This window comes from Toxotes jaculatrix, chromosome 10 (genome assembly GCF_017976425.1).
Source record: "Toxotes jaculatrix isolate fToxJac2 chromosome 10, fToxJac2.pri, whole genome shotgun sequence".
NCBI lineage: Eukaryota > Metazoa > Chordata > Actinopteri > Toxotidae > Toxotes > Toxotes jaculatrix.
The window spans coordinates 12,137,131-12,158,965 of record NC_054403.1 but is presented as its reverse complement, the minus strand read 5'-3'; the positions used below and the strand labels follow the sequence as shown (position 1 = coordinate 12,158,965).

The window sequence follows — 21,835 nt, the reverse complement described above, 5'->3', positions numbered from 1 at the left end:
TCCGTCTTACTGCACCAATGTGTCCTTCCGCGCAGTGTCATTCGAAACCGGTTTATTTTTCGTAAGGTGAAACTTACGACCCATGATTAGTAATTAATACTTCAAGCCTGTATCCTACTAATTGTTATTTTACCAATACGAAATTTCTTTAGAATTTTGCACACGTTTCGTCGTAATGGCGTTGTGCAGATCTAGTTTCTCTCAAAAATGAGTTCCACCCATTTCGCCATTTCATGATACATAACTGCTTTGTTGTGAGGAGAAAGCCAGCTTGAACCTTAAAGCGTCGGCAAAAGTAATTCTAGTAAAGGTTAAGTATTGCAACGAGGTTAGATGATTAATTATTACCCAGCTATATCCTAACTACTGCAGGATCATTACATTAAGCGGCGTGAGAGGTGCGGAAAATCAAAGATCAGGTTAGCTAGTGAGCTACATAGCCTGCCTGGCAACGTGTTTGCTGGCCGCAGCCGACAACGACGACATCCCGTCGCACATTTTTCTCTGAAACTGTCATCTGCAAGAAGACACATTGACGACCACCGTGCAAGACACGAAGACCGAGGAGATGGCGAGCTCAGTGGGAAACGTGGCTGACAGCACAGGTTGGTTGCTTCTACTTAACTAACGTTAGCTTTGACAGTTAACGTAGTAAGCTGCGAAGACGACCATATCTCCGGTGTTGTCCGCGTTGGATTGGACGGAGCCGGTGGCTTGCAAGTAAAGCTCATTAAAATTTATAAAACAGTGAGCTTTTTGATGTGGCTGACCTAAATACGATAACATTGCCGACGTAGAACTAATTTATGGCTCCAGTTTCGTTTTACATTTTGTGTAAGAGGCATAGTCTTGGGCTAATGGTAACGTAATGTTAGCATGATATATAGCTGCTAGCATGAGATTGTAACGGATAGATCTCTTACAATGCTTTGCGAGTGTTAATTTGATGACTGCGGGCATGTGTACAAACGTTGTATTAACTCAAATCCTGATACTATTCACAGGCGTGTAACATTTTCGTGATGGGTTTTGCTTAAAAAACGATTTGCGTTATCGCTAGCTGTTAGCCGACATGTAGCCCCAAAGACATGTAGACGCAGTTGCATTCTGTTACACATCAGGAAATGGCTTCCTCTGCTTAAAAACACCACACCACCATCACAGTTGGTACTGATGACAGTTGCGGGATGCCACTGGTCACGACCACTGACACAACGAGGGCCCTGAGATGTCCCGCTGATAAAGGAGGCCCTACAGACATCACCATTGGCGCAGGTGCCCAAGGTTAATGGCTTCCTGCCACATTGCTGTTGGTGTGAACAGAGGAACTGATATCTGATTGTGGTTATTTACGGCGTCTTGCATTATGTAATTCAAACTATCCATCTTTTGTACGAAGGAGCCTTATGATATAATTATCTTGGATGCATAAACCCGATCCACTGCGAGTTTAGCATATACTCTGGCATAATTGCATCCCTTTGTAGGTGTGTGTCAAATCCACTGTATTCAAGACTGTATGCAATGTCCCCAAACCATTACACCTCTCCCCTGCTGTACACCACGCATGATGTGTCCGTGGCTTCATCCTGTTTTTGCCACACCCTGAATAAGCTGAGCTCTAGGGACACTAAGGTCTATCTGGACTGACAGGTAGTCAGTCTTTTGATAATGAAAAATGAAATGTCAAATATGATAACAACACAATGAGTTTAGCAATGCAAAACAGGAACAATCTGGATAAGAGAAAGAGGATTTTGTAAATGAAATCATTATTTACATATTTTGACTGGTTTTAGGTTGTATGGTATAGAAATGTGACTTGACAGCTGTACAGTAAATTCTGTCTAAAATGAAAATCGTTGGCAGGGACCTCTGATTTACTGTCAGTTTATTTTCCCCCTCCCTGTTTGCTATTGTTTTTCATCTCATGCATCAATATCTTTTCCAAATTTTGTATTACTTTTTGCTTCGGCTGTGCTTAATTCACTCAGCGTGGTCTTTGTTAAAGTTCTTACATCTACATAGACACTGAAACATTTACAAAAGAGAATAATAAAGTGTGTGAGACCATATAGTTTCATGTAGTAAAGGGGAACTGCAGTCATTTTGAATGTGCTATTGGCAGTCCCCTGAAGTAATGCTCAAGTGCAACTCCAAGACAGCTTTACATTTGATCATGCTTAATATTGAACAGAGATTAGATTTTTAATTCAGTCATGACTACAAGAATTTAAACGGAAATATGAAATTCCCAAATATGTCTCATGATAGCAACACTTGATCTAAGTGATTTTGTTCATTGCCGTTTTCTGTTGAGTTCAAATTGTTAGCCATTATTTGTCATTGACAGCATTAGCTTCATCTCTTTATTTTCTGTTTTCATTTGTCTGCTTTAATTTCTTCCATCACCTCTAACATGTTGTTTCCCCCCCCCCTCACCTCCTTGGGCTGTGTTGGTGCTCCAGAACCGACAAAACGTATGCTTTCCTTCCAAGGGTTGGCTGAGCTGGCGCACCGGGAGTATCAGTCAGGGGACTTTGAGGCAGCTGAGCGCCACTGCATGCAACTGTGGAGGCAGGAGCCTGATAACACAGGCGTACTGCTACTCCTGTCCTCCATCCACTTCCAGTGCCGAAGACTTGACAGGTGAGGTGTGGGGGGGGAGGGCTGACTCAACTCACACTGAACATGTGTTGTGGAAGTGACTTAGAATAATGGGTCTTCTGTCACTTTCAAAACACATATCTGGTCTCAGGGAGTGAAATGCAACAACTGGGCTGTCCTCTGGAAATCCTGTTGCTTGGTTTAGTTTGGTCTCATGCTGTCCCCTCAATTAAAACACTGTTTAGTTGGTGGGCATACCTTTGCTTTGCAGGTGTCATGGCTTTTCACCACTTGCACCTTGCTGCTCCCTCTATGCAATGCATCGAGCCAACGCTGCCAGCCACCCTCCTCAGGATTTGTAACCGTTCTGTACCCGTTCTGGCCCTACAGGTCTGCTCACTTCAGCACCTTGGCCATCAAACAGAACCCAATGCTGGCCGAGGCCTACTCCAACTTGGGAAACGTGTACAAGGAACGTGGACAACTGCAGGAGGCCATAGAGCATTATCGGCATGCTCTGAGACTGAAGCCAGATTTTATCGATGGATACATCAACTTGGCAGCAGCTCTGGTGGCCGCAGGGGACATGGAGGGAGCAGTGCAGGCTTATGTGTCTGCATTACAGTATAACCCTGTAAGTGAGATGCCATACATGGAAATGCTTAAACTCTTATCTGCAAAAATGGCAAACATATTTGGAGTCAACACCTTGATAAGTGATTTATTGTTGCAGTAAAATGATTTTCTTTCCCTGCCAGGATCTTTACTGTGTGCGTAGTGACCTGGGCAACTTGCTTAAAGCTCTTGGGCGTTTGGAAGAGGCCAAGGTATGTTAAATCGGGTTCGCATTTGTATAGATGTGTCGTTTGTGTTTTTGTTGTAGGTTTCTTTTTTCTTGTCCACAAATTTTTGTTTTTAGCGTCCCTTTTTCCTTTTGACATTTTTAAGCCACATGGAGTCTTTTCCCTTCAACCCCCTTTGGCAAAATGAAGGACAGAAAATTGTAGCTTTTTGTCATTTCTCAGAGTTACAGTTAGCTTCTCACTCCCAACTTCCCAAAAACCTTTGGAACTATTGGACTGGAATGAGTCAATACCATGAGAGGCAACCAATTTTTCTGTATTTTTTATTTTTTTAAAATCATAATACACACACTTTCTGTCGATTACTTTTTAGACAGACTCATCGTATTTTGTTTTTTCAGTATAGTATACGCATTACATTTGTTCTCACTTTGTATCACTTTTAGTCCCAATGTCCTTTGCTTTACCCCGACCTTTTTACCAGAGGTCAGCCCCTCCCCTTTCAGGAAGAAAGGCTGGAGTTTTTAAATTGATAGTTAATCTATATTGTAATTTTTAAACCTTGGCCCATGCATTTTCATGTACTTGACTTTGGAGGGAAAATGCTGGCTCGGTCTTTGAGGAATACATGAACTGATGAGAAGCTAGTTTAACTTTGCAGTGCAAAAGATAAGATGGTTTCTAACCTAACCACTATACTCCAATATTGTTAATCAAGTGCCCAATGACAAGCGTTTGGTCTCAGTTTGCTGTCAGTACAGTTGCTGCCAGTGTGGGTTTTTGTTTTTTGTTTTTTCCAAATGTCACACTTCTATTTGTCACTTGTGAAACTTGTGTCTGTATTACAGGGGGCTCCCTGGGTTGGGTCAAATCTGGAGATGTGGAGTTGTCCCACTGGTTACAGGCCATCTTATTTTGTGCTAGAGGGGGGTAAAGGAGTGGGGAGGAGCATCAGGGAGTCACAAGCTCCCCCGCTCTGTCGCTCCACCCCCCGCGCGCTCGCTGAGGATTGGTGGAGTGCGCGCCAAGAGCTGTCTTCCTGACCTTTTGGATACACCCAATCAGTGCCCATGCAGACATGCATTAGTTTTTTTATTATTTTAACTATGGTTGATAAAAAAAAATGTGACCCAGCTGGTTATCTATTCTGATATCCACTGCTATTGAATAACACGTTAAACTGTGGGTTTAAGAGAGCTCATTTTCAAGTGCCTTAAAATGGTCCAAGCAGCGTCAGGCAGACAGCTCACAATCTGTACTCCACCGCCCGCGTCAGATGCTGGGTTAGAAAGACAGAAGCACGCGCAGCAACAGCGATGACTTCTTTATTTCAGAGCTGTGGAGGCTTCTAGATACAAATAATTAAACCACAGACTTTTCTCCCTACCCCATTGGCCAGGATTCAAGAATGCAGGCAAGGATAAAGAAATCAAAGTTTTAAAAATATTTCATGAAAATGAATATGAAGAATAAACGAAAAGCAATGATTAATACTTTTTCCCTTTTCCTTCAAATATGTAATATTATTCCCAGAGAAATGGGATCAGTTCATTGGGGCAAGATCAAGCCAGTAACTGCCCTCCTGTAGTTTCACATGCAAACTGAATTCATGGACAGCTGGAAGCCTTACTATCTCATTGATAAACTGAACACATCAAAGCCTTTCTTCCCTCCCTGTTACCCTCACAGCATTCCTTTTGTTTTCTTTGAAATGAAACATTCATTGCATGAATGAAAATTAAGAATAGTCTGTTATTGTTTGTTTGTTGTGATTTGGAAGAACCTGTTTTATTTCCATATTTTAAAAAAAAGAAAAAAAAAAAAGAATGTATTGTTTGAAAACTTTTACTAATGGTCTTGTTTTCTGATTTTGTCTCTTTTGGTTTTTCCACAACTGATATTGTTATTTAGAAGGTTTCAGGTGGGTGACACTATTCCTGCGTAGGTGCCTGGCGGAAAGGAACACTAGGGCAGCCTCAGTCCTCTCCTCTTCTTCCAGCCAGCTGCGGCCACCACTCTGACAAAGTCCAAAAATATGGTAACGGGTTTGTAACTGCCAACAAAAGAAAAACCACCTCACTTTATGCTTGAGCTCCTCTGTCTTGTGGCTTCCTTTGAAGAGCAAAAGAAAAAAAGTAACAAAACAAATTACAGTAAGCATTCCTTAGTATGCTATACTAATTACCCAATTCTGTATTAAGTAAAAAGAAACTTGGATATGGAAGCAATAATCGTGAAAAACAAGTAAGAACCCTCTAACTCTTACACGTTGGTTATTTTTCCTATTTTGTTTTGTTTTTCCTTCTTTATTTGGAGTTGCAGCGTTCTGATGATGATGCAGATAGTGCGCCGTGAGTCTGCAGTAGCGCAGGGGCTGCGCAGCGATACCCTCCAAGCAACCAAAAAGGCGGAAAGCGCAAGCATGCGACCCCCACCCCCCTCACTCCCTTTGGCCTGTTGGTTGCGGACCTCTCCCCACTCACAACCAGCCTCGCTCCCAGATGCCCCCAAATCTCAGATTTGGCTTCTAAAAAAAAAAACATATTGTGTCATGTTCATTAACTCCTTTTAACTAATTCAGTGGGAAATTATTATTTATTCTTCATTGGCTGTTTATTTCCAAATGCCCCATGTTTTAACATCACAGTGTACCCACTGGTTGATCCCTCAATCCCCCCACAGTCCCCCCCACCTCTTTATTCTGAGAGACTTCATGGGTGCTGAGCGTGTGCCAGTCTGGTGTTGCAGGTGTTCTGCCAGGGGTTCTGGGTCTGCAGCTGTCTCATCTGGCCATTCAGCGAGCGCAGCAGCGAAGCACAATGACCTTTGCCAGGAGCAAGGTCGCGGCAGTGGCATAATACGATGCATTGTGGTGATGTTGGCAATAGACACACACCGCGCGCTTGCGTTTGTTGCGCATGCATTACAGGGACCATCACCTGCACGAACTGTCTAGCATCCCAGGTTGTGAGATATTATGCCCACATACAATATGCAGCACAGGTGGAGATATTTCACTATTTGACTTGACTTTTTAAAAATTAATTGAGTTGTTTGGGTTATAACCAATCAGTGTTATAGGCAACAAACTATACCTTTGTGTGGGAACCACTACAGTTGGTGAGAGTGTGGTCATAACTGCAGGATGAGGGCTTACGTGTGGGTGTTGGTTGGATTGCGCAGCGTAGGAAAAAGCAATGCAGCTTAGCGCGGCAGACTTGTGCGCACGCGAGCCCATGCTGTAGACTCACTTTTTGCCATCATGGAGAATAGTCACTAATTTTGCTTTCTCTGCCCTTTTTGTTTTTTCTTACTTTTATTCTCAATCTTCTATTTGTTTTTATTTTACAATCCCTTGTCCTCCCCTCTACAAACTATACCTCTCCCATTCTACCTCTACTCCTCCTTTCCTGTGGTTTTTCCATTATAAACCCACCGAAGGCTTGTTACCTGAAAGCCATTGAGACTCAGCCCAACTTTGCAGTGGCTTGGAGCAACCTGGGCTGTGTGTTCAACGCCCAGGGAGAGATATGGCTGGCTATACACCATTTTGAAAAGGTAGGTTGCATAATTTTTCATATTATTTGTCAATCCTAATACTTTTCTGTCTTGGTATATTCTTGTGTAGTCCCATGTTTTTAAGCTTGGTTTCCATTTTTAGGCTGTGACTCTGGACCCAAATTTCCTTGATGCTTACATCAATTTAGGAAATGTTTTGAAGGAAGCCAGAATCTTTGACAGGTGAGTCCAAATCAGAAAACAGTATGAGGCCTTCTTTATAGTTTCATGTTTAGTCTTTTGTCTTTAAATGCACCACCCTGCCACACCTGGCGTGGGATTTAGAATGAGTCATGAACATTGTCAGTTTCGTTACCTCCTCTTGATCTTGAAGCTGTGTTTTCACATGCCATTGTTTAGGCAGGGCAGATTTGCTGCATCTACAGAACTGCCATCGTGGTCAGGGCTGTAACTCAGCTGCTGAAACTGTGGCTTTATTTTCAGCAATTCATTTGGAACACTATATATATATATATATGTGTCCCTGTTGTTAGGAAGATGTTTAAAATATGTGTAAAATTGTACAACACACTCTTTATGGCTTGTGAGAGGTTATTTAAAAAGATGAGAACTACAATTTCAAATATCAGCTATAGATTAATTTTCAGCTTGTGTTCACACCTTGTGATATGTTTCCAGAGCTGTGGCTGGATACCTGAGAGCCTTGAGTCTCAGCCCTAACCATGCGGTTGTCCATGGAAACCTGGCCTGTGTCTACTATGAGCAAGGTCTCATTGACCTGGCTATTGACACCTACCGCCGTGCAATTGAATTGCAGCCCCACTTTCCAGACGCCTACTGCAATTTGGCAAATGCTCTGAAGGAGAAAGGCAATGTAAGGCGATACCCATCTAGACCATACATAACTCAATCTTGAATATTTGTCAGGTTTTAAGTCAGTGAGCATTTTACTGAATTAAATTTTTTAAATTTGACTTTTAAATTGTCTTTCCCAGGTGTCTGAAGCAGAGGAATGCTATAACACGGCCTTGCGTTTGTGTCCAACCCATGCTGACTCCCTTAACAACTTGGCCAATATCAAGCGTGAGCAGGGCAACATTGAGGAAGCAGTTCAGCTCTACAGGAAAGCCCTAGAGGTGAGTAAAGAATCAGCTGTTTGTATTTCTATTTCCCTGTCAGATATGATAGGGAAATATTTCTGTAAACGTGAGCCAGTAACAGTCACGTGCTGTACTTTTAGTAACCCTTTGTGTTTTTCATCAGGTGTTCCCAGAGTTTGCAGCAGCTCACTCTAACCTTGCCAGTGTCCTGCAGCAGCAGGGAAAACTCCAGGAGGCCCTCATGCACTACAAGGAGGCCATCAGGTTTGTGAATGCCACAGGAACCTGCTGACTTAATTTGTGTTAAAGTGGCGTTATGTCATGATAATTAATGCAAAAACTACATCATATTGGTGGGGTGTCACATCGCCATGCACAAATCCCCATGTTCTGTACAGTTTAACTTGATGGTTTATTAGTTTCCACTTAGTCTAAACTAAATGTTCATAAATCAACTGTTAATGCTCTATATATTTTCTTTCTTTTATCATATATTTTTAGTTTGTTTTTTTTTTTTGTTTTTTTAACAAGAAAATGTTGCTAATGTTCTCACATTGGTGTTTACACGCTTTTCCTTTTTGATTTTCAGAATCAGCCCCACGTTTGCTGATGCCTACTCAAACATGGGTAATACACTGAAGGAAATGCAAGATGTGCAAGGAGCACTTCAGTGCTACACCCGTGCCATTCAGATTAACCCTGCCTTTGCTGATGCTCACAGCAATTTGGCCTCGATCCACAAGGTAGGGATGATTCTTCTTTTTAACTATGACATTATTCCCTTACGTTTTTCAGTGTGAATTGTGTTAATTCGCCAAAAGGTTGCTCGGAGCTCTGCATGCTCTCACACATACAAGTTTTCAAAGGACATGATTTGATTGCTTTATGGGGTTTCCAAGTGATGCACACACGGTTGGAAATTTCCACCTGTTTGTGTGTGGTATAAGGCTTTACTATTGGCAACCAGGAGAAATGTGATTTGTGATTATTATTTTTTTATTTATTTATTTATATGATTGATACCAACCAGAATATTCCTATTTGTTCTGATGCTTTTTAATGTGTCTCAATTTCTGATTTACTACAAAAACATTGTTACCTTTATGCAACTTCAAGCATTTTGATTTTGTCTTCTAATGTTTTTCTCTACTATTAGGATTCTGGAAACATCCCAGAGGCCATTGCATCTTACCGCACAGCTTTGAAACTCAAGCCAGACTTCCCCGATGCTTACTGCAACTTGGCTCACTGCCTGCAGGTTCTTAGATGCTCATTCTTTTGTCAACTATTACGATACAATACAAGCAGAAGTTAATTATCTTGTGTTGCTGTTGAGTGCGAACTGCATCCTCTAACTTGTGTTATTTTTATCACTCTTCCAGATTGTGTGCGACTGGACAGATTATGACGAGCGGATGAAGAAGCTTGTGAGCATTGTGGCGGACCAGCTGGACAAGAACCGCTTGCCTTCAGTGCACCCACACCACAGCATGCTGTACCCACTCTCTCACAGCTTCCGCAAGGCCATAGCTGAGCGCCACGGAAACCTTTGCCTGGACAAGGTACACGCACTGATCAAAGCAAGTAACCTTTAATTCATTTTTTGGGGGGATGGAAGGTGGCTGGTGATGGCAGTGGCTGTCTGCAGGGATATGGGGAAGGTAAGGGATGGGTGAAGATACTGGATATACTTTGTAGAAAAAGAGGTGAAAGCTGGTGGTGAATGGGTTGCTTGCAGGGAAAAGGGTATTTTAAGAAGTTGGATGTCATTCGAGATTAACCAGTGGCAGTTTTTTTGATTCAGCATTAGTTAGCGTAACTCAGTTAAGCTAGAATTGGTTGTCTTGTTGTAGTTGTAATCTTACATTTGCTTATTCCACAGATCAATGCACTGCACAAACCTGCTTATGAGCATCCGAAGGATCTGAAGGCCAGCGGCGGACGCCTGCGTATTGGCTATGTCAGCTCTGACTTTGGAAACCACCCGACTTCCCACCTGATGCAGTCCATTCCTGGAATGCACAGACCTGAGAAATTTGAGGTAGGAGATCGTTATTGTAATTTTAATTCTATAAATTATAAACTCAGTGTGGCCTATCTGTAGTCATATTTATTAATTTAACTTTTCCCTAAGGTGTTCTGCTACGCGCTCAGCCCTGATGATAGTACCAACTTCCGTGTGAAAGTGGTAGCAGAGGCTCATCATTTCACAGACCTCTCACAGGTAACTGTTTTGACTTAGAGCAGTTTCTTTATCAGTATTTGTACATGTACTCAGTTTCTGTTAACCTTTTGAATTTTTAACTAAATGGTTTGTCATTTTGACAAAAGTAAGTTGCAAGTAGCAAAAAGCATTTTGACTGAAACTGGTACCTTCCTCCTCCAGATCCCTTGCAATGGCAAAGCAGCTGATCGTATTCACCAGGATGGAGTCCACATTCTGGTCAACATGAACGGATACACCAAAGGAGCCCGAAATGAGCTGTTCGCCCTCCGCCCTGCTCCCATTCAGGTAAGGTCTACATATTTCTAACTGACACAAAGCTGTATGCTAAGGATAGATGTCACCTGTGCAAACTGCATCCTCGCTCACATTCAGTCTGATCTCTGTTTAAGTACAACAAATGTTTTGCATCAAAGAATCCACAAATAATTCTCAGTCCCTTTTTCTGTTCGACAGGCTATGTGGCTGGGTTACCCAGGAACCAGTGGGGCCCCCTTCATGGACTACATCATCTCTGACAAGGAGACTTCACCCCTGGAGGTAGCTGAGCAGTACTCTGAGAAACTCGCCTACATGCCCCACACTTTCTTCATTGGAGACCACGCCAACATGTTCCCTCACCTCAAGGTTTGTCCATCCTCACATTGCTGCCCTTTCTTTCAAAAGAAAAGTGAACCAAGTATGAGTGTAATCATTTGTTTTCTTCATTCATTTGATTCACAGAAAAAGGCAGTTATTGATTTCAAGTCTAATGGACACATCTTCGACAACCGCATTGTTCTTAATGGTATTGATCTGAAGGCCTTCTTGGACAGTCTGCCGGATGTCAAAGTGATAAAGGTGTGTTCAGAGAACCAAGTCATTTGATTTATCATTTACAAACCAGTGAGGTTAGTGTAAATAGGCTCACCATACTGTTAACTTTTGAACCTATATGTGGTATTTTTGACTGTTTTACATGTTGTTGACTCTCAGTCACGACGTAGAGGCAGAACAAAACTCTTGTCCTTAGTTTATGTTCATAAGACAATCTTATCTGTCTCATCCAATATCTGCTGATTCAGATTTGATTTTCAATGGTAAAATCATTAAAATATGTTAAAATGAGCCATGCAGTCAAAAATACAGTATACATATCACTGAAGTATGTTCAGGCATCTAAGTTGAAACTATTCTCCGTGACCAGATGAAGTGTGACAACAACCAGGAAGCTGCCGGGGACACAAATGGAGCTCTGTCCATGCCCGTAATTCCCATGAACACGGCAGCTGAAGCAATCATCAACATGATCAATCAAGGCCAGATTCAGGTCACAATCAATGGCTTCACTGTCAGCAATGGCCTGGCCACCACACAGGTACGTCTGACTTGGACACGCTCGTCAATATAAATGCAAAAATATGGAGAGATACATCATGGGCACAAAGTGTCTACAAATGCTGAAGCAAAGGCAAGAGCAGTAGTTTAATTTAGATTGCTGCTTTTCCAGATCTTTTCAGTAGATGAAGTTGTAGTCTCTCAGGCTGTGTCCATACAGGTATGGTTTGTTCATGAACGTAAGGTGGTAGCACAGAATGGTTGGTGAGGGGAAATGGTGGCACTATGGGGTGGGTTTAAGATTAACTCTACTATGCTGGTCATAGAAAATGTCATACTTTAACACACAGTTGTGTCCCCTATTTTAGATCAATAACAAAGCTGCCACTGGAGAGGAGGTGCCACGCACGATCGTTGTGACAACCCGCTCTCAGTATGGTCTTCCAGAGGACTCCATCGTCTACTGCAACTTCAACCAGCTCTACAAGATTGATCCCCCTACTCTTCAGATGTGGGCAAATGTAAGTTTGACTTGGTTATAACAACTACTTTGAGTGTTCCATAAACTCTGCACTCCAAAAAAACCCCAAAACTTTATTCCTTAAGTTTGCACTTTTAAAACTCTCATTTCAGATCCTGAAGCGTGTGCCTAACAGTGTGCTGTGGCTTCTTCGCTTCCCTGCTGTGGGCGAGCCCAACATCCAGCAGTACGCTCAGAACATGGGTCTGCCGGCCTCTCGCATCATCTTTTCTCCTGTGGCCCCCAAGGAGGAGCATGTGAGAAGGGGACAGCTGGCTGATGTGTGCTTAGACACTCCTCTGTGCAATGGTCACACCACAGGCATGGATGTTCTCTGGGCTGGAACACCCATGGTTACCATGCCAGGTGAGGACTGGGGGCTTTTAAGAGACAGATTTAACTGTAATGTGCAATAAATACAACCATTTTAGAAATTAAAGATTTCTGATTTCTTTCGGATAAAATATCTGTGGAACAAATTTTAAATGAGGGCTGCTTTTTAATTGTAAATTCCCTTTGTAAAGGTGAGACACTTGCCTCCCGTGTGGCTGCCTCACAACTCAGCTGCCTGGGCTGCCCTGAGCTAATAGCCCAAAGTCGCCAGGACTACGAGGACATAGCAGTCAAACTGGGCTCTGACATGGAGTAGTAAGTAGACTTGGACCTAACTTCACATGAAAAACATCTTTTCTGTTTGCTAAACCACTAAGTCTGACCATTTCCTTTCCCTGCTTCAGCCTGAAGACGGTCAGAGCACGTGTTTGGAAGCAGCGAATCTGCAGCCCCCTTTTCAACACCAAGCAGTACACATACGACCTGGAGAACCTCTACCTGCAGATGTGGGAGCACCATAGCAAAGGCAACAAGCCAGAACACCTGTTCAAACTCCAGACAGTAGAGACCAGTGAGAACGCCTGAAGTGGAAGCACGCTGCTTTCTCTTCCCTTATACTCCAGCCATGTCCAGCCCTCCCCACCATCTTTTTTTCCAGCACCCCAGCTTGAATGGTCACTGTCCTCTTCAGCCCCTATCCCTGAATGACTGTTTCCATCTTATCTCACTCATTTAATATTAATGGGACTCGTAAAGGAGCCTACAGATGTACACATTTGTCCCCCATCACACATCTGCATTTCCTGAGCCAGATAGAGCCTGAGACTTTCGGGCACCTTATCTGAGACTCTTGTCCTGAAACACAGTATATTTGGTGAGCATGAGAGGATTGTGAATGCCCTGCTACCCCTTCAGTACTTGGATCAGTGGATTTTGTTTCTCCTGTCCGTGTGCATACAGGATTGATTGCAGCTTCTGGAGAGAATGCCCAGCCGCCATTACATGTTGATCTATTTATAAATGGATAAAGAGTGTTGTGTGTTTTAAAAGGACAATGTTGCACCATGAAAATTGTAACTCTGACTTAAGTTTCATCAGCTTTAACATGCAATTGTGGACATAGATTGCAACTGCTCTTTAGTTTGTCTTAAGCCGTTATTAAATGACTAAAATAAGTAGATGTGCAAGTTTTGAAGAATATGGACTTCTTCCCCTCACCTAATGCCAACTTTTATTAATTTTGTTAATCAAGGAGTATGTTCAGTAGCTGTTGTCCTGTTTGATGTCACACTTTGCTTGTAAAAAAAATAATATTAATAATTGGACAAAGCTGGACAGAGGAATTTCAGGTCATTGGAAAGGGCCTAAATTTCAGTTTAGATGTCAGAGCTGTTCACAAATTCATCTTGTTTTTTAATCACACAAGGAACGGCCTAGGTAAGTATTTTCTAAGCAGTTTTTGTTTTTGTATTGTCCGTTAACTGTATGCTGTCAATGATGCCACAGGGCTATAAATATAATTAAAAAAAGAAAATAAAGAGATGGCAAACCTGTGTTCTGTGTTTACTGTATTTTGCTCTTACTCGATGCAGTTGGTAGAAACAATGAAATGTTAAAGCCTTGTAAAAAGAAGAAACAGCCTTGTTTCCTTGTTTTGAGCCTGGGATTACTGTTTGTTCACGTGTTCACATATACTTTTGATTTCATTATTTTTCCAGTATTTTTTGGCCCACTTGAGTTCACCGAGGCAGTGACATTAATGTTTCATGTCCTGTGCCTAAATCTGCATCAGTCACCATAGTGAGTTGCAAGGTACATGTGCTTTCCATGGGAACTAAAGGACAACTGCTGGTTTTCTTCTTCTTTATTCTTAAGCATGTTGGTCATATAGAAAAGAACTGAAGAAACATCTACCCACACGTTGTACTTAAGGAAACATAACAGCATCACAATGCCAATATTATGAATAAAACTCCAGCATTCCAAATTATGCTTGTGCATGTAAGTAACATGCTCATTGGAAAAGGCCCTTACATTACTGGATCATTGTGCATCATTGCACTTTGATGTTATGCTAGTTTAAACCAAATATTCTGGTAATTTCATCAAAAGCAATATATTGCTCAAACTGGTCATACGTTTTAAATATAAAAGTAGAAGAATAGCGTGACTTTATGTGCAAGTTCCTCAAAACTGAACAGAACAACTGTAATAAACGTAAATGTACTTTTGCATGCATTCATGGCGGTGCCATTTGAAGCCCGCTCCGATTGGTCAAATGTTCTCGTGACAACTTCCGGTACGATCGAGCACAAGATTTGAAATCGTCTTCGTTGAGACCCGTTTGCCATCTCTGTTCTCTTTTATTTTCAGCAACAGAAACGCCTTTGGTAATCATACCTCATGTGAAATAGGTTTTAAGCGATAGAAGTATAATGTAATGAATTCAAACGAGGAAATATGTATCACTTTTTCAAAAAGTTAGATTGAGTCCAGCAATAATGTTAGCTAGCAAGGTGCTAACGATAACGCTCCTAACGTAGAGACAGTAAGCTATGTCGGTCGTGTGGCTTTGTTTGTTGATATTTTTTGTGCTAACTGAAAAAAATGTTCAAAGTTATTAAATGAAAAATAAATACATTTCAGCCATCGGCTAGCCTTAGTGTGTGGCTGTTGACGTTAGTGCTGGACTTTAAATGTTAAATGACTCCCTTGCTGGTGTGTGTGTACTGTTTTCACAGAGTAGTGGAAACTATGAATGATGACACCTGCGAATTATTTGAAAGAGTTGCTCAAAAGATGGGGTGGACGGATAAGGGAGGACTGGACACAGCAGAAAAGAAGGTTTGTTGAATACTTTATTAACCTATAGACCAGAGGTGTCCAAACTGTTCCACAAAGGGCTGCAGGTTTTTGTTCCAACCAAGCAGCAGCACACCAGACTTGACTCTTGACTTAATAAACTGATCTCAATCTTCAGACAGTTAATTGGTCAAACTGTGTGCTCTTCATTGGTTGGGACAAAAACCTGCAGCCACATGGCCCTTTGTGGAACAGTTTGGACACCCCTGCTATAGACTTAAACATTTTTCCTTCAGTCGATTTTCAAACAAAAATGCAATACGTTTGCTAGTTCCAGCTTCTTAAATGTGGAGATTTTGTTTTTCTTTGTTATATATCATAGTAAACTGAATATATTTGGATTTCAGGCAGTTAGTTGAATAAAACCAGTAAACTGATCACCTTGAGCTGTGGGAAATATCTGTTCACTATTTTCTGATATTTCATAGACAAAATGATTAATCAAGACAAAAATCAGCAGTTTGATCAATAATGAAAATAACTGAATATTTATGTAATAATGTCTGTCTGTCTTCATTGTTTATAGCTGATAAGCACAATTGGCAAGACTCGACGTGCTGCCACAAGTGGACATCGACCTGTGGATCGAACAGCTGTGCCTGTCCTGCCCGGCCTCTCTGGAAGCGAAGACGATTCAGAGAAGGAGAACCAGCTCTCCAAGGGCAGTGATTACAGAAGCAAGTCTTTGACTGAGTCAAGTGATGATGACTTTGACCAATGTGAGTGAGTTGAATTGTATAAATATTGTTAAATTGTGTGTCTCGGTTTGCACATACACTAATTTGCTCATTTTGCCCTTTTATTCCTTAGTTCTTGTGGGAAGGGCTACACCGAAAGCTAAACCTGCCACACAGAAAACACACAGCGCTGCAAAGAAAGACAAGTACGAAAATGGACTTCACTGAAAGTGTTTTCGTGAAGCTAAATCTGTGTCTTCTTTCTGGTTTCAATTTTATTCTAATTTGTCTCAGCTAAGTTTGGGGCATGACAGTTTATTTATTTTAACCAGTTCTGTTCTTTTTAGTCCAAATGTTCTTGTGGTGAGCTCGGATGAGGACGATAGTTTTGAGACATGTAAGTGGCTTTTTTCTGTTGGTTACTGTTGTCAGTTTTTGTAACCAATGACAAAAAGTGAGTCAACAGTAAGATGAGGAGGAAAATCAATTCATTCTTTTGCACATTTAAGTTCTGCAACGAGTGAAAACCCCTAATACCAAGCCCAAGAAAATATCTGAGAGCGGGAGTGAAGACAGGTGAGTTTGTGTTGTATTCCTTCCTTACATTCATCACTGTCTGGAAAACCTGCTTTTTTTTTTTTTTTAATATCTGCTTTTATCTCAAAGCCTCAAAAACTTCATAGTGGATGACTACTCATCAGATGATGACTTCATTGAGACAAAATTATCTTTTAAAGGTATGACCTTTGGGTGTCTATCAGTACTGATGATCTGCTATATTTCAAAGAAACATAACATAGAACTAAACGTTCAAAATGATGATGTTTTGTTTCCGCTTTTTATTTATTTATTTATTTATTTTTTGCAGTGCCTAAGAAGAGCAATACTCCCGCAGCCCAGCTTCCACTGTGGAGACCACTGTCTCAGTGTGACTCCCCAGTCTTTGTTAGTGACAGTGACGATGACGATAATAATATTGTAGTCAAGAGCACTTGGAGAACTCGTCACTCAAAACCTAAACCCCCGCCAAAAGCGAACAAGAATAGTGCTCCGCTGTGTGATAAAGATGTCAGTCCACCATCAGTGCCTTTGCCTCCTTTCCCTTCTCCTTTTTCTCTTCCTCCCCACAAAACTCCAACACCACTGGCTTCTCCCAAGCGTACTTTTTCAGCACCTTCTAAGCTGGATAATTCGACCAGTTCTGAGGAGGAGTTCACGTCCCTGCTGGAGAGACTGAAAAAGAAAAACAAATTCCCTGGTACTTCTTTCTCACCTAAGAACACGAAAGGTAACTGCTTAATATTTATTGTCATTAACATCTTAAACAGTCTCTTGATTTTATTTTCATTCTAGTTGTGAGACTGTTTTATCATTTTTTTAAAAAATTGTTTTTAAATCTAGAGTGCAGTAAGGAGCCTCCTGTGGTAGTCCCTCCTGTAAAGGGACTCGCAACACCAGTCTCTAAAACATTAAGGGAAACACCTCTGCATGTGAAAACACCAGGGAAATCCAGCATCTTGAAGCCCACAGTCAGTCAGACAGAGCCCAGACACGGCCCCACCAGCAGGTACATCTGTTGACCAGTTTTTATGTACAGCCTGGACAAATGTTTCAACAATTGTAATATATTTTGTATAATCTGCCTTGAGCAGCGTTTCTGTTTGCCACTCACTTAGTTTGATATTAATCTTTTTTTACCCTGTTCTTTCCCTTTTAGGGTAGTTGTGTGTAAGACCCCAGGCTGCTTCTTGCAGTCACTTTCAAACCCTGGCTCCAGCTATGTCCGCAGTTTTAAACAGAACAAGGAAGACCTCACCAGTAAACTCTACCAGCTGTACAATACCAGTGTATTTGACAATAAGGTGATGACAAGTTCCTGTGTATCACTCTCTCTCTCTCTCTCTCTCTCTCTCTCTCTCTCTCTCTCTCTCTCTCTCTCTCTCTCTCTCTCATTTTTTAAAAAATGTATAAATAATTGCTTTGTTCACATATGTTATGTTTTCCTTTTTCCTTGTCTGCCCTTTTTTAGCTTCCTGCTAGTATGTCAGTGACCTGGAATAAGAAGATGCGGAAAACAGCCGGTTACTGTATCACAGGGCAGGAGCGAGGTGGAGGAAGCCGCTACGCCCGCATTGAACTGTCAGAGAAAGTCTGTGATTCTGCAGGTAATGCGTTAGTAAGCCAAACACACTAAAGTAATACATTGTGTCTCCGTGATTGTCCCTGAAAGCAAATATGTACCGTCATCTGTCTTGCATAGTAAAATTTTTATGTCGCCTTTATATTGAATCTCTAAATCTCATAGCCAGTTTTATTTTATTGTCCTTCCCTCGTAGATCGTCTCAGGGACACGCTGATCCATGAGATGTGTCACGCTGCAACGTGGCTGATAAATGGCGTAAGGGACGGGCATGGAAACTTCTGGAAGCTTTATGCTCGCAAGGCCACAGTGGTGCATCCTGAGCTGCCCATGGTCACTCGCTGTCACAGTTATGACATTAAATACAAATTCCGATACCAGTGCACCCGCTGCCAGAACACGTAAGTCAACTATCAGCCTCATATCATTCGTCATTATTCACCTTGCATTTTACAGGCTTGTATATCAGTCTCCACTGGGTAATATTCCTAACCCTTTGATTCCTGCCATGATTCTTCACAGCATCGGGCGTCATTCCAAGTCACTGGACACGCAGAGGTTCGTGTGTGCCCTCTGCACAGGTCAGCTTGTCTTGCTGACTCCCTCCAAGCCGCGTGCTCCCACGCCTTTTGCCAACTTCGTCAAAGAGAATTATGGGACTGTACGACAGGAGCTAGCAGGACAGAGCCACGCAGAGGTGATGCGTAAGCTTAGCGCAGACTTTGCCTCCAAGACTAAACTCAGTCAAAGCTGAGATGTAGCCTGTAACTGTACTTAAAGCTGTGGACTGAGCTGCACAGCCACAGGAGACCTGTTCAAATTCTCAAATACCTCAGTGAACTAGTCTTACAGCAGTGAGAAGCTGTGATTATTAATATTGAGTCTGTTTCTATGTTTTTTATTTCTGTATTTGTTGGTATGTGATTATAGACTGAACCAGAGGGAAAACTGAGCCTAAACAGCCAGCTGATGTTCTTGAGTATGTTTTTGTACAATGGTGTGTGTGTGTGTGTGTGGATCAGGCTGTGTCAAACAATGAAATTCATACCACCTGTTATCGCTGGTATCTGATACATTCTGGAGATCAGTACAAATAGATCCATATATTTTTTTAAATATTTGAGCGGTTTGACTTTCCCGTTGTAAGTAATTTAAATAAAGTTTAAACTGTGACCTTTCATTAAATGGACCCTTGACGTCTTTATGTATCTATAAATGAACAGTTAAACCTTAGGTGACAGGAAATCTATTCCAGAATAATTTTACCTCATTTTTAGGACATTCAGTTTTCAGTGACTTGGTTGGTTATTTATGATTGGCACAGAAAATGTTTTATTTTTTGTAAGTCAGTTTTAACCATCAGTTACATAATTTTAGATATGTTAATCCAGTGTTACAGGGTTCATATTTACATAACATCTGCTAAACCTTTTTTTTCCAAACAAAAGGAATGTTGGTTTACAAAATAACTTTTAAATCCAGTATGGCTATTTAACTTTAGTTAAGGTATGGATAAATATTTTACATAAATATTGTAATGCGTGTGAGTGAAAAAGAGGATTGCGTGATGTTTTCCATGACTGTGCCTGTGATATCAGGCAAATATTGACAGGTAGAATGCAATTCTGTGCAGATGTATTAATGTTGCCTACGACTTGTATAAATAAGCAAATGCAATCCTGATAACAAACACTAACTGTTGACACATGACCGTCTACGGGGATGAGGTTTTAGTCCTGAGGTCTTGGCACGTTGACATGGTGAAGCTGAGTAAATGGACAACCTGTGTTGCTGGGACATATCAGGAGGATGTAGTTGAAATTGGCCATCATAATGGAACAGGTCTGACCATGTGTCTGCTGTGCCATGTTGTTCTGGAAAAGCTCAACAGAGAAGAGTAACTTTGAGACGGATGTGAGGGTGAGTGTACATTTATTTTTTTCCCATTTGACATGAGCTAAAAGTAATTTTGTCTGCTTTTTTCAATCTACCTAGGTGCTAATGACTTGTGTTTGTGTTTTTTGTTTTTTTTTTAAATTAGCCTATCAGGTCGGCAGATCAAAGGGAGCTTCATGTCATGGATATCCACTGCAATGTGACGATGCTACAGACCCAGACACAGATCAACTCCACCATCTACCACCTGGTTAAGATGATCAGCATGTGTGTGAGCTGCACCTTGAACACCATGCTCAGTCTTCCCTTACTCTTGGTCATCACACGCTCCCCATCCCTCCTCAGGCACGCTCGCTTCCTGCTCCTCACACATCTCCTCTTGTGTGACAACCTCCAAGTAGGTCTAAACTTTCTTTTTCTTGTCCCAATCCCAATGAAATCAACTTTCATTGATAGCATGCCCATAGAGCTTTGGACAGTGCTGAGATGACAAAGTGCCTTATGTGCTAAATAACACACATTTACCATTTCAGCAGCTCATCTGGACCATCAAAGCGGTTCTTTTAAGATCCAGAGAAGGCATTCCTGTGACCCACTGTCTGGTCTTCTGTGCTGCCACCCAGGCCTGCTCATTGGTTTGTAATGTGTTGATTACTCTTGTGCAATCCATTGTTCTCTGGTCACACTGAGCTACAGTACAGCTCTGTCTTTTGGACATGCATTAGCACTCCCTGGTTTAAATTGCTGTATAGCCTGGATCATGGATTTCATGTTTACTCATGTTTTTATGGCAATATATTTCCAAAGTGGAGTTGCAAAATTTGTCAATAGCATGATTTCAAAGGTTAAATGATAAGAATGACTACTGAGGAGAGAGGAAAAATAAGACAGCAAAGTTAATTACACTAAAATAAGACATTTTTCTGCTGTATCATACAAACTGCTGATGAGGTCCCTTCCAAGTCTCCCTGCTCTGATCTTTGATTTCTGTCTCCGCTTTTTGCACAGGCGGACCTCTTACTGAGTACTGCCCTGGCTGTGGACCGATTTGTAGCTGTCAAGTGGCCCCTGCGCTATGAATTCCTGATGTGTTCTCGAAGGAAGCGAGTAGCTGTTGCAACTATATGGACCTTATCGGCCGTTCTCAGTGGTGTAGCTTTATGTATCAGCCTCAGCACCATCCAGGTGAATTTTTCCCTTCCCCGCTGTCGACCTCTCATCCTCGCACCCTGCCTGTCAGGGACGTCGGCTGTGGTGCTTTACTGCACCGTGGGAACCGCTGTGGTGGTGCCTCTCTGCTCTCTGACCATCCTGGGTTGCTTCTGCCTGCTCTGCTGGGACATGCATGCAGGGCTGCTCTGCACCAAGAGAGCTTGTGTGACCCTGACCCTCCAGGCTGTTCAGACTCTTCTCTTTTCAGTTCCTGTGGTCATGGACAGCTACCTGATCCCTGGCTACCTGCACAGTGATGCTCTTGATATAGCTGCAACCATCACCTACAACCTGGGGGTGTCTCTCATCCCTCTAGTCTATGGGTACCGCTCACGAGAGCTGCAGCAAAGGATACGAAAGGCTGCACACAGGAACAAAGTCACCAACCAAAGTCAGTCATAAAGCCTGATGAGAATCCATTTGAGGAACTGAACAGTTCTTACTTGCACTGTCTGAATAGGAAGAGCAGTATCTTCCTGTTCAGCAGGAATATCTTTCTACATTAAGTGCACTGGGCTTGGAATTTAATTGATTCTTGGGAAAAGTAAGATTACTGAGTCAATATAGTGTGGTAACGTAGCAGCATCTTCCTGTGATTCGTTTGCTTTTCAAGGGCAAACTGTGT

The 21,835-nt window shown here is 41.9% G+C and overlaps 3 protein-coding genes across 7 annotated transcripts; all 3 read left to right on the top strand.

Moving 5' to 3' along the window:
* The first annotated feature begins 236 nt into the window (after positions 1–236).
* On the top strand, positions 237–13,976 carry ogt.1 (O-linked N-acetylglucosamine (GlcNAc) transferase, tandem duplicate 1). 5 transcript variants are annotated; one of them, XM_041047476.1, is made up of 22 exons: positions 237–605; positions 2,499–2,649; positions 2,998–3,241; positions 3,366–3,434; positions 6,852–6,968; positions 7,072–7,151; positions 7,608–7,803; positions 7,925–8,065; positions 8,193–8,293; positions 8,619–8,772; positions 9,186–9,287; positions 9,412–9,591; positions 9,912–10,070; positions 10,164–10,253; positions 10,416–10,541; positions 10,710–10,880; positions 10,977–11,093; positions 11,440–11,610; positions 11,939–12,091; positions 12,204–12,456; positions 12,615–12,738; positions 12,828–13,976. In XM_041047476.1, exons 1-22 carry the CDS (start codon positions 569–571, stop codon positions 13,006–13,008), a joined length of 3,117 nt encoding a protein of 1,038 aa, XP_040903410.1. In that variant the 5' UTR covers positions 237–568; the 3' UTR covers positions 13,009–13,976. The 5 variants fall into 5 exon arrangements, with proteins under 5 accessions (XP_040903410.1, XP_040903409.1, XP_040903408.1 ...); XM_041047475.1 differs by having other exon boundaries at positions 9,412–9,609; XM_041047474.1 differs by having other exon boundaries at positions 2,469–2,649.
* Positions 13,977–14,728: 752 nt separating this feature from the next.
* gcna (germ cell nuclear acidic peptidase) lies at positions 14,729–19,282 on the top strand. The gene is made up of 13 exons (XM_041048304.1): positions 14,729–14,813; positions 15,165–15,267; positions 15,812–16,004; positions 16,096–16,168; positions 16,310–16,359; positions 16,472–16,538; positions 16,629–16,699; positions 16,831–17,250; positions 17,364–17,529; positions 17,680–17,824; positions 17,992–18,127; positions 18,299–18,503; positions 18,625–19,282. The coding sequence occupies exons 2-13, from the start codon at positions 15,178–15,180 to the stop codon at positions 18,854–18,856; spliced, it is 1,848 nt and encodes a 615-aa protein (XP_040904238.1). The 5' UTR covers positions 14,729–14,813; positions 15,165–15,177; the 3' UTR covers positions 18,857–19,282.
* A 526-nt stretch (positions 19,283–19,808) lies between these two features.
* LOC121188938 (olfactory receptor 2AG2-like) lies at positions 19,809–21,612 on the top strand. The gene is made up of 4 exons (XM_041048884.1): positions 19,809–19,999; positions 20,152–20,395; positions 20,532–20,633; positions 21,007–21,612. Exons 1-4 carry the CDS (start codon positions 19,809–19,811, stop codon positions 21,610–21,612), a joined length of 1,143 nt encoding a protein of 380 aa, XP_040904818.1.
* The last annotated feature ends 223 nt before the right edge of the window (positions 21,613–21,835 follow it).

Bases quoted from the DNA above. Each gene is read 5' to 3' on its own strand.
- ogt.1 (XM_041047473.1), top strand. From the start codon at position 569: ATGGCGAGCTCAGTGGGAAACGTGGCTGACAGCACAG. The intron at 6,969-7,071 runs GTAGGTTGCATA...TTCCATTTTTAG, and splicing joins CTATACACCATTTTGAAAAG to GCTGTGACTCTGGACCCAAA. The intron at 12,092-12,203 runs GTAAGTTTGACT...CTCTCATTTCAG, and splicing joins CTCTTCAGATGTGGGCAAAT to ATCCTGAAGCGTGTGCCTAA.
- gcna (XM_041048304.1), top strand. From the start codon at position 15,178: ATGAATGATGACACCTGCGAATTATTTGAAAGAGTTGCTCAAAAGATG. The intron at 16,360-16,471 runs GTAAGTGGCTTT...TGCACATTTAAG, and splicing joins GGACGATAGTTTTGAGACAT to TTCTGCAACGAGTGAAAACC. The intron at 18,504-18,624 runs GTAAGTCAACTA...GATTCTTCACAG, and splicing joins TGCACCCGCTGCCAGAACAC to CATCGGGCGTCATTCCAAGT.
- LOC121188938 (XM_041048884.1), top strand. From the start codon at position 19,809: ATGACCGTCTACGGGGATGAGGTTTTAGTCCTGAGGTCTTGGCACGTT. The intron at 20,000-20,151 runs GTAACTTTGAGA...TTAGCCTATCAG, and splicing joins GAAAAGCTCAACAGAGAAGA to GTCGGCAGATCAAAGGGAGC. The intron at 20,396-20,531 runs GTAGGTCTAAAC...TTACCATTTCAG, and splicing joins TCTTGTGTGACAACCTCCAA to CAGCTCATCTGGACCATCAA.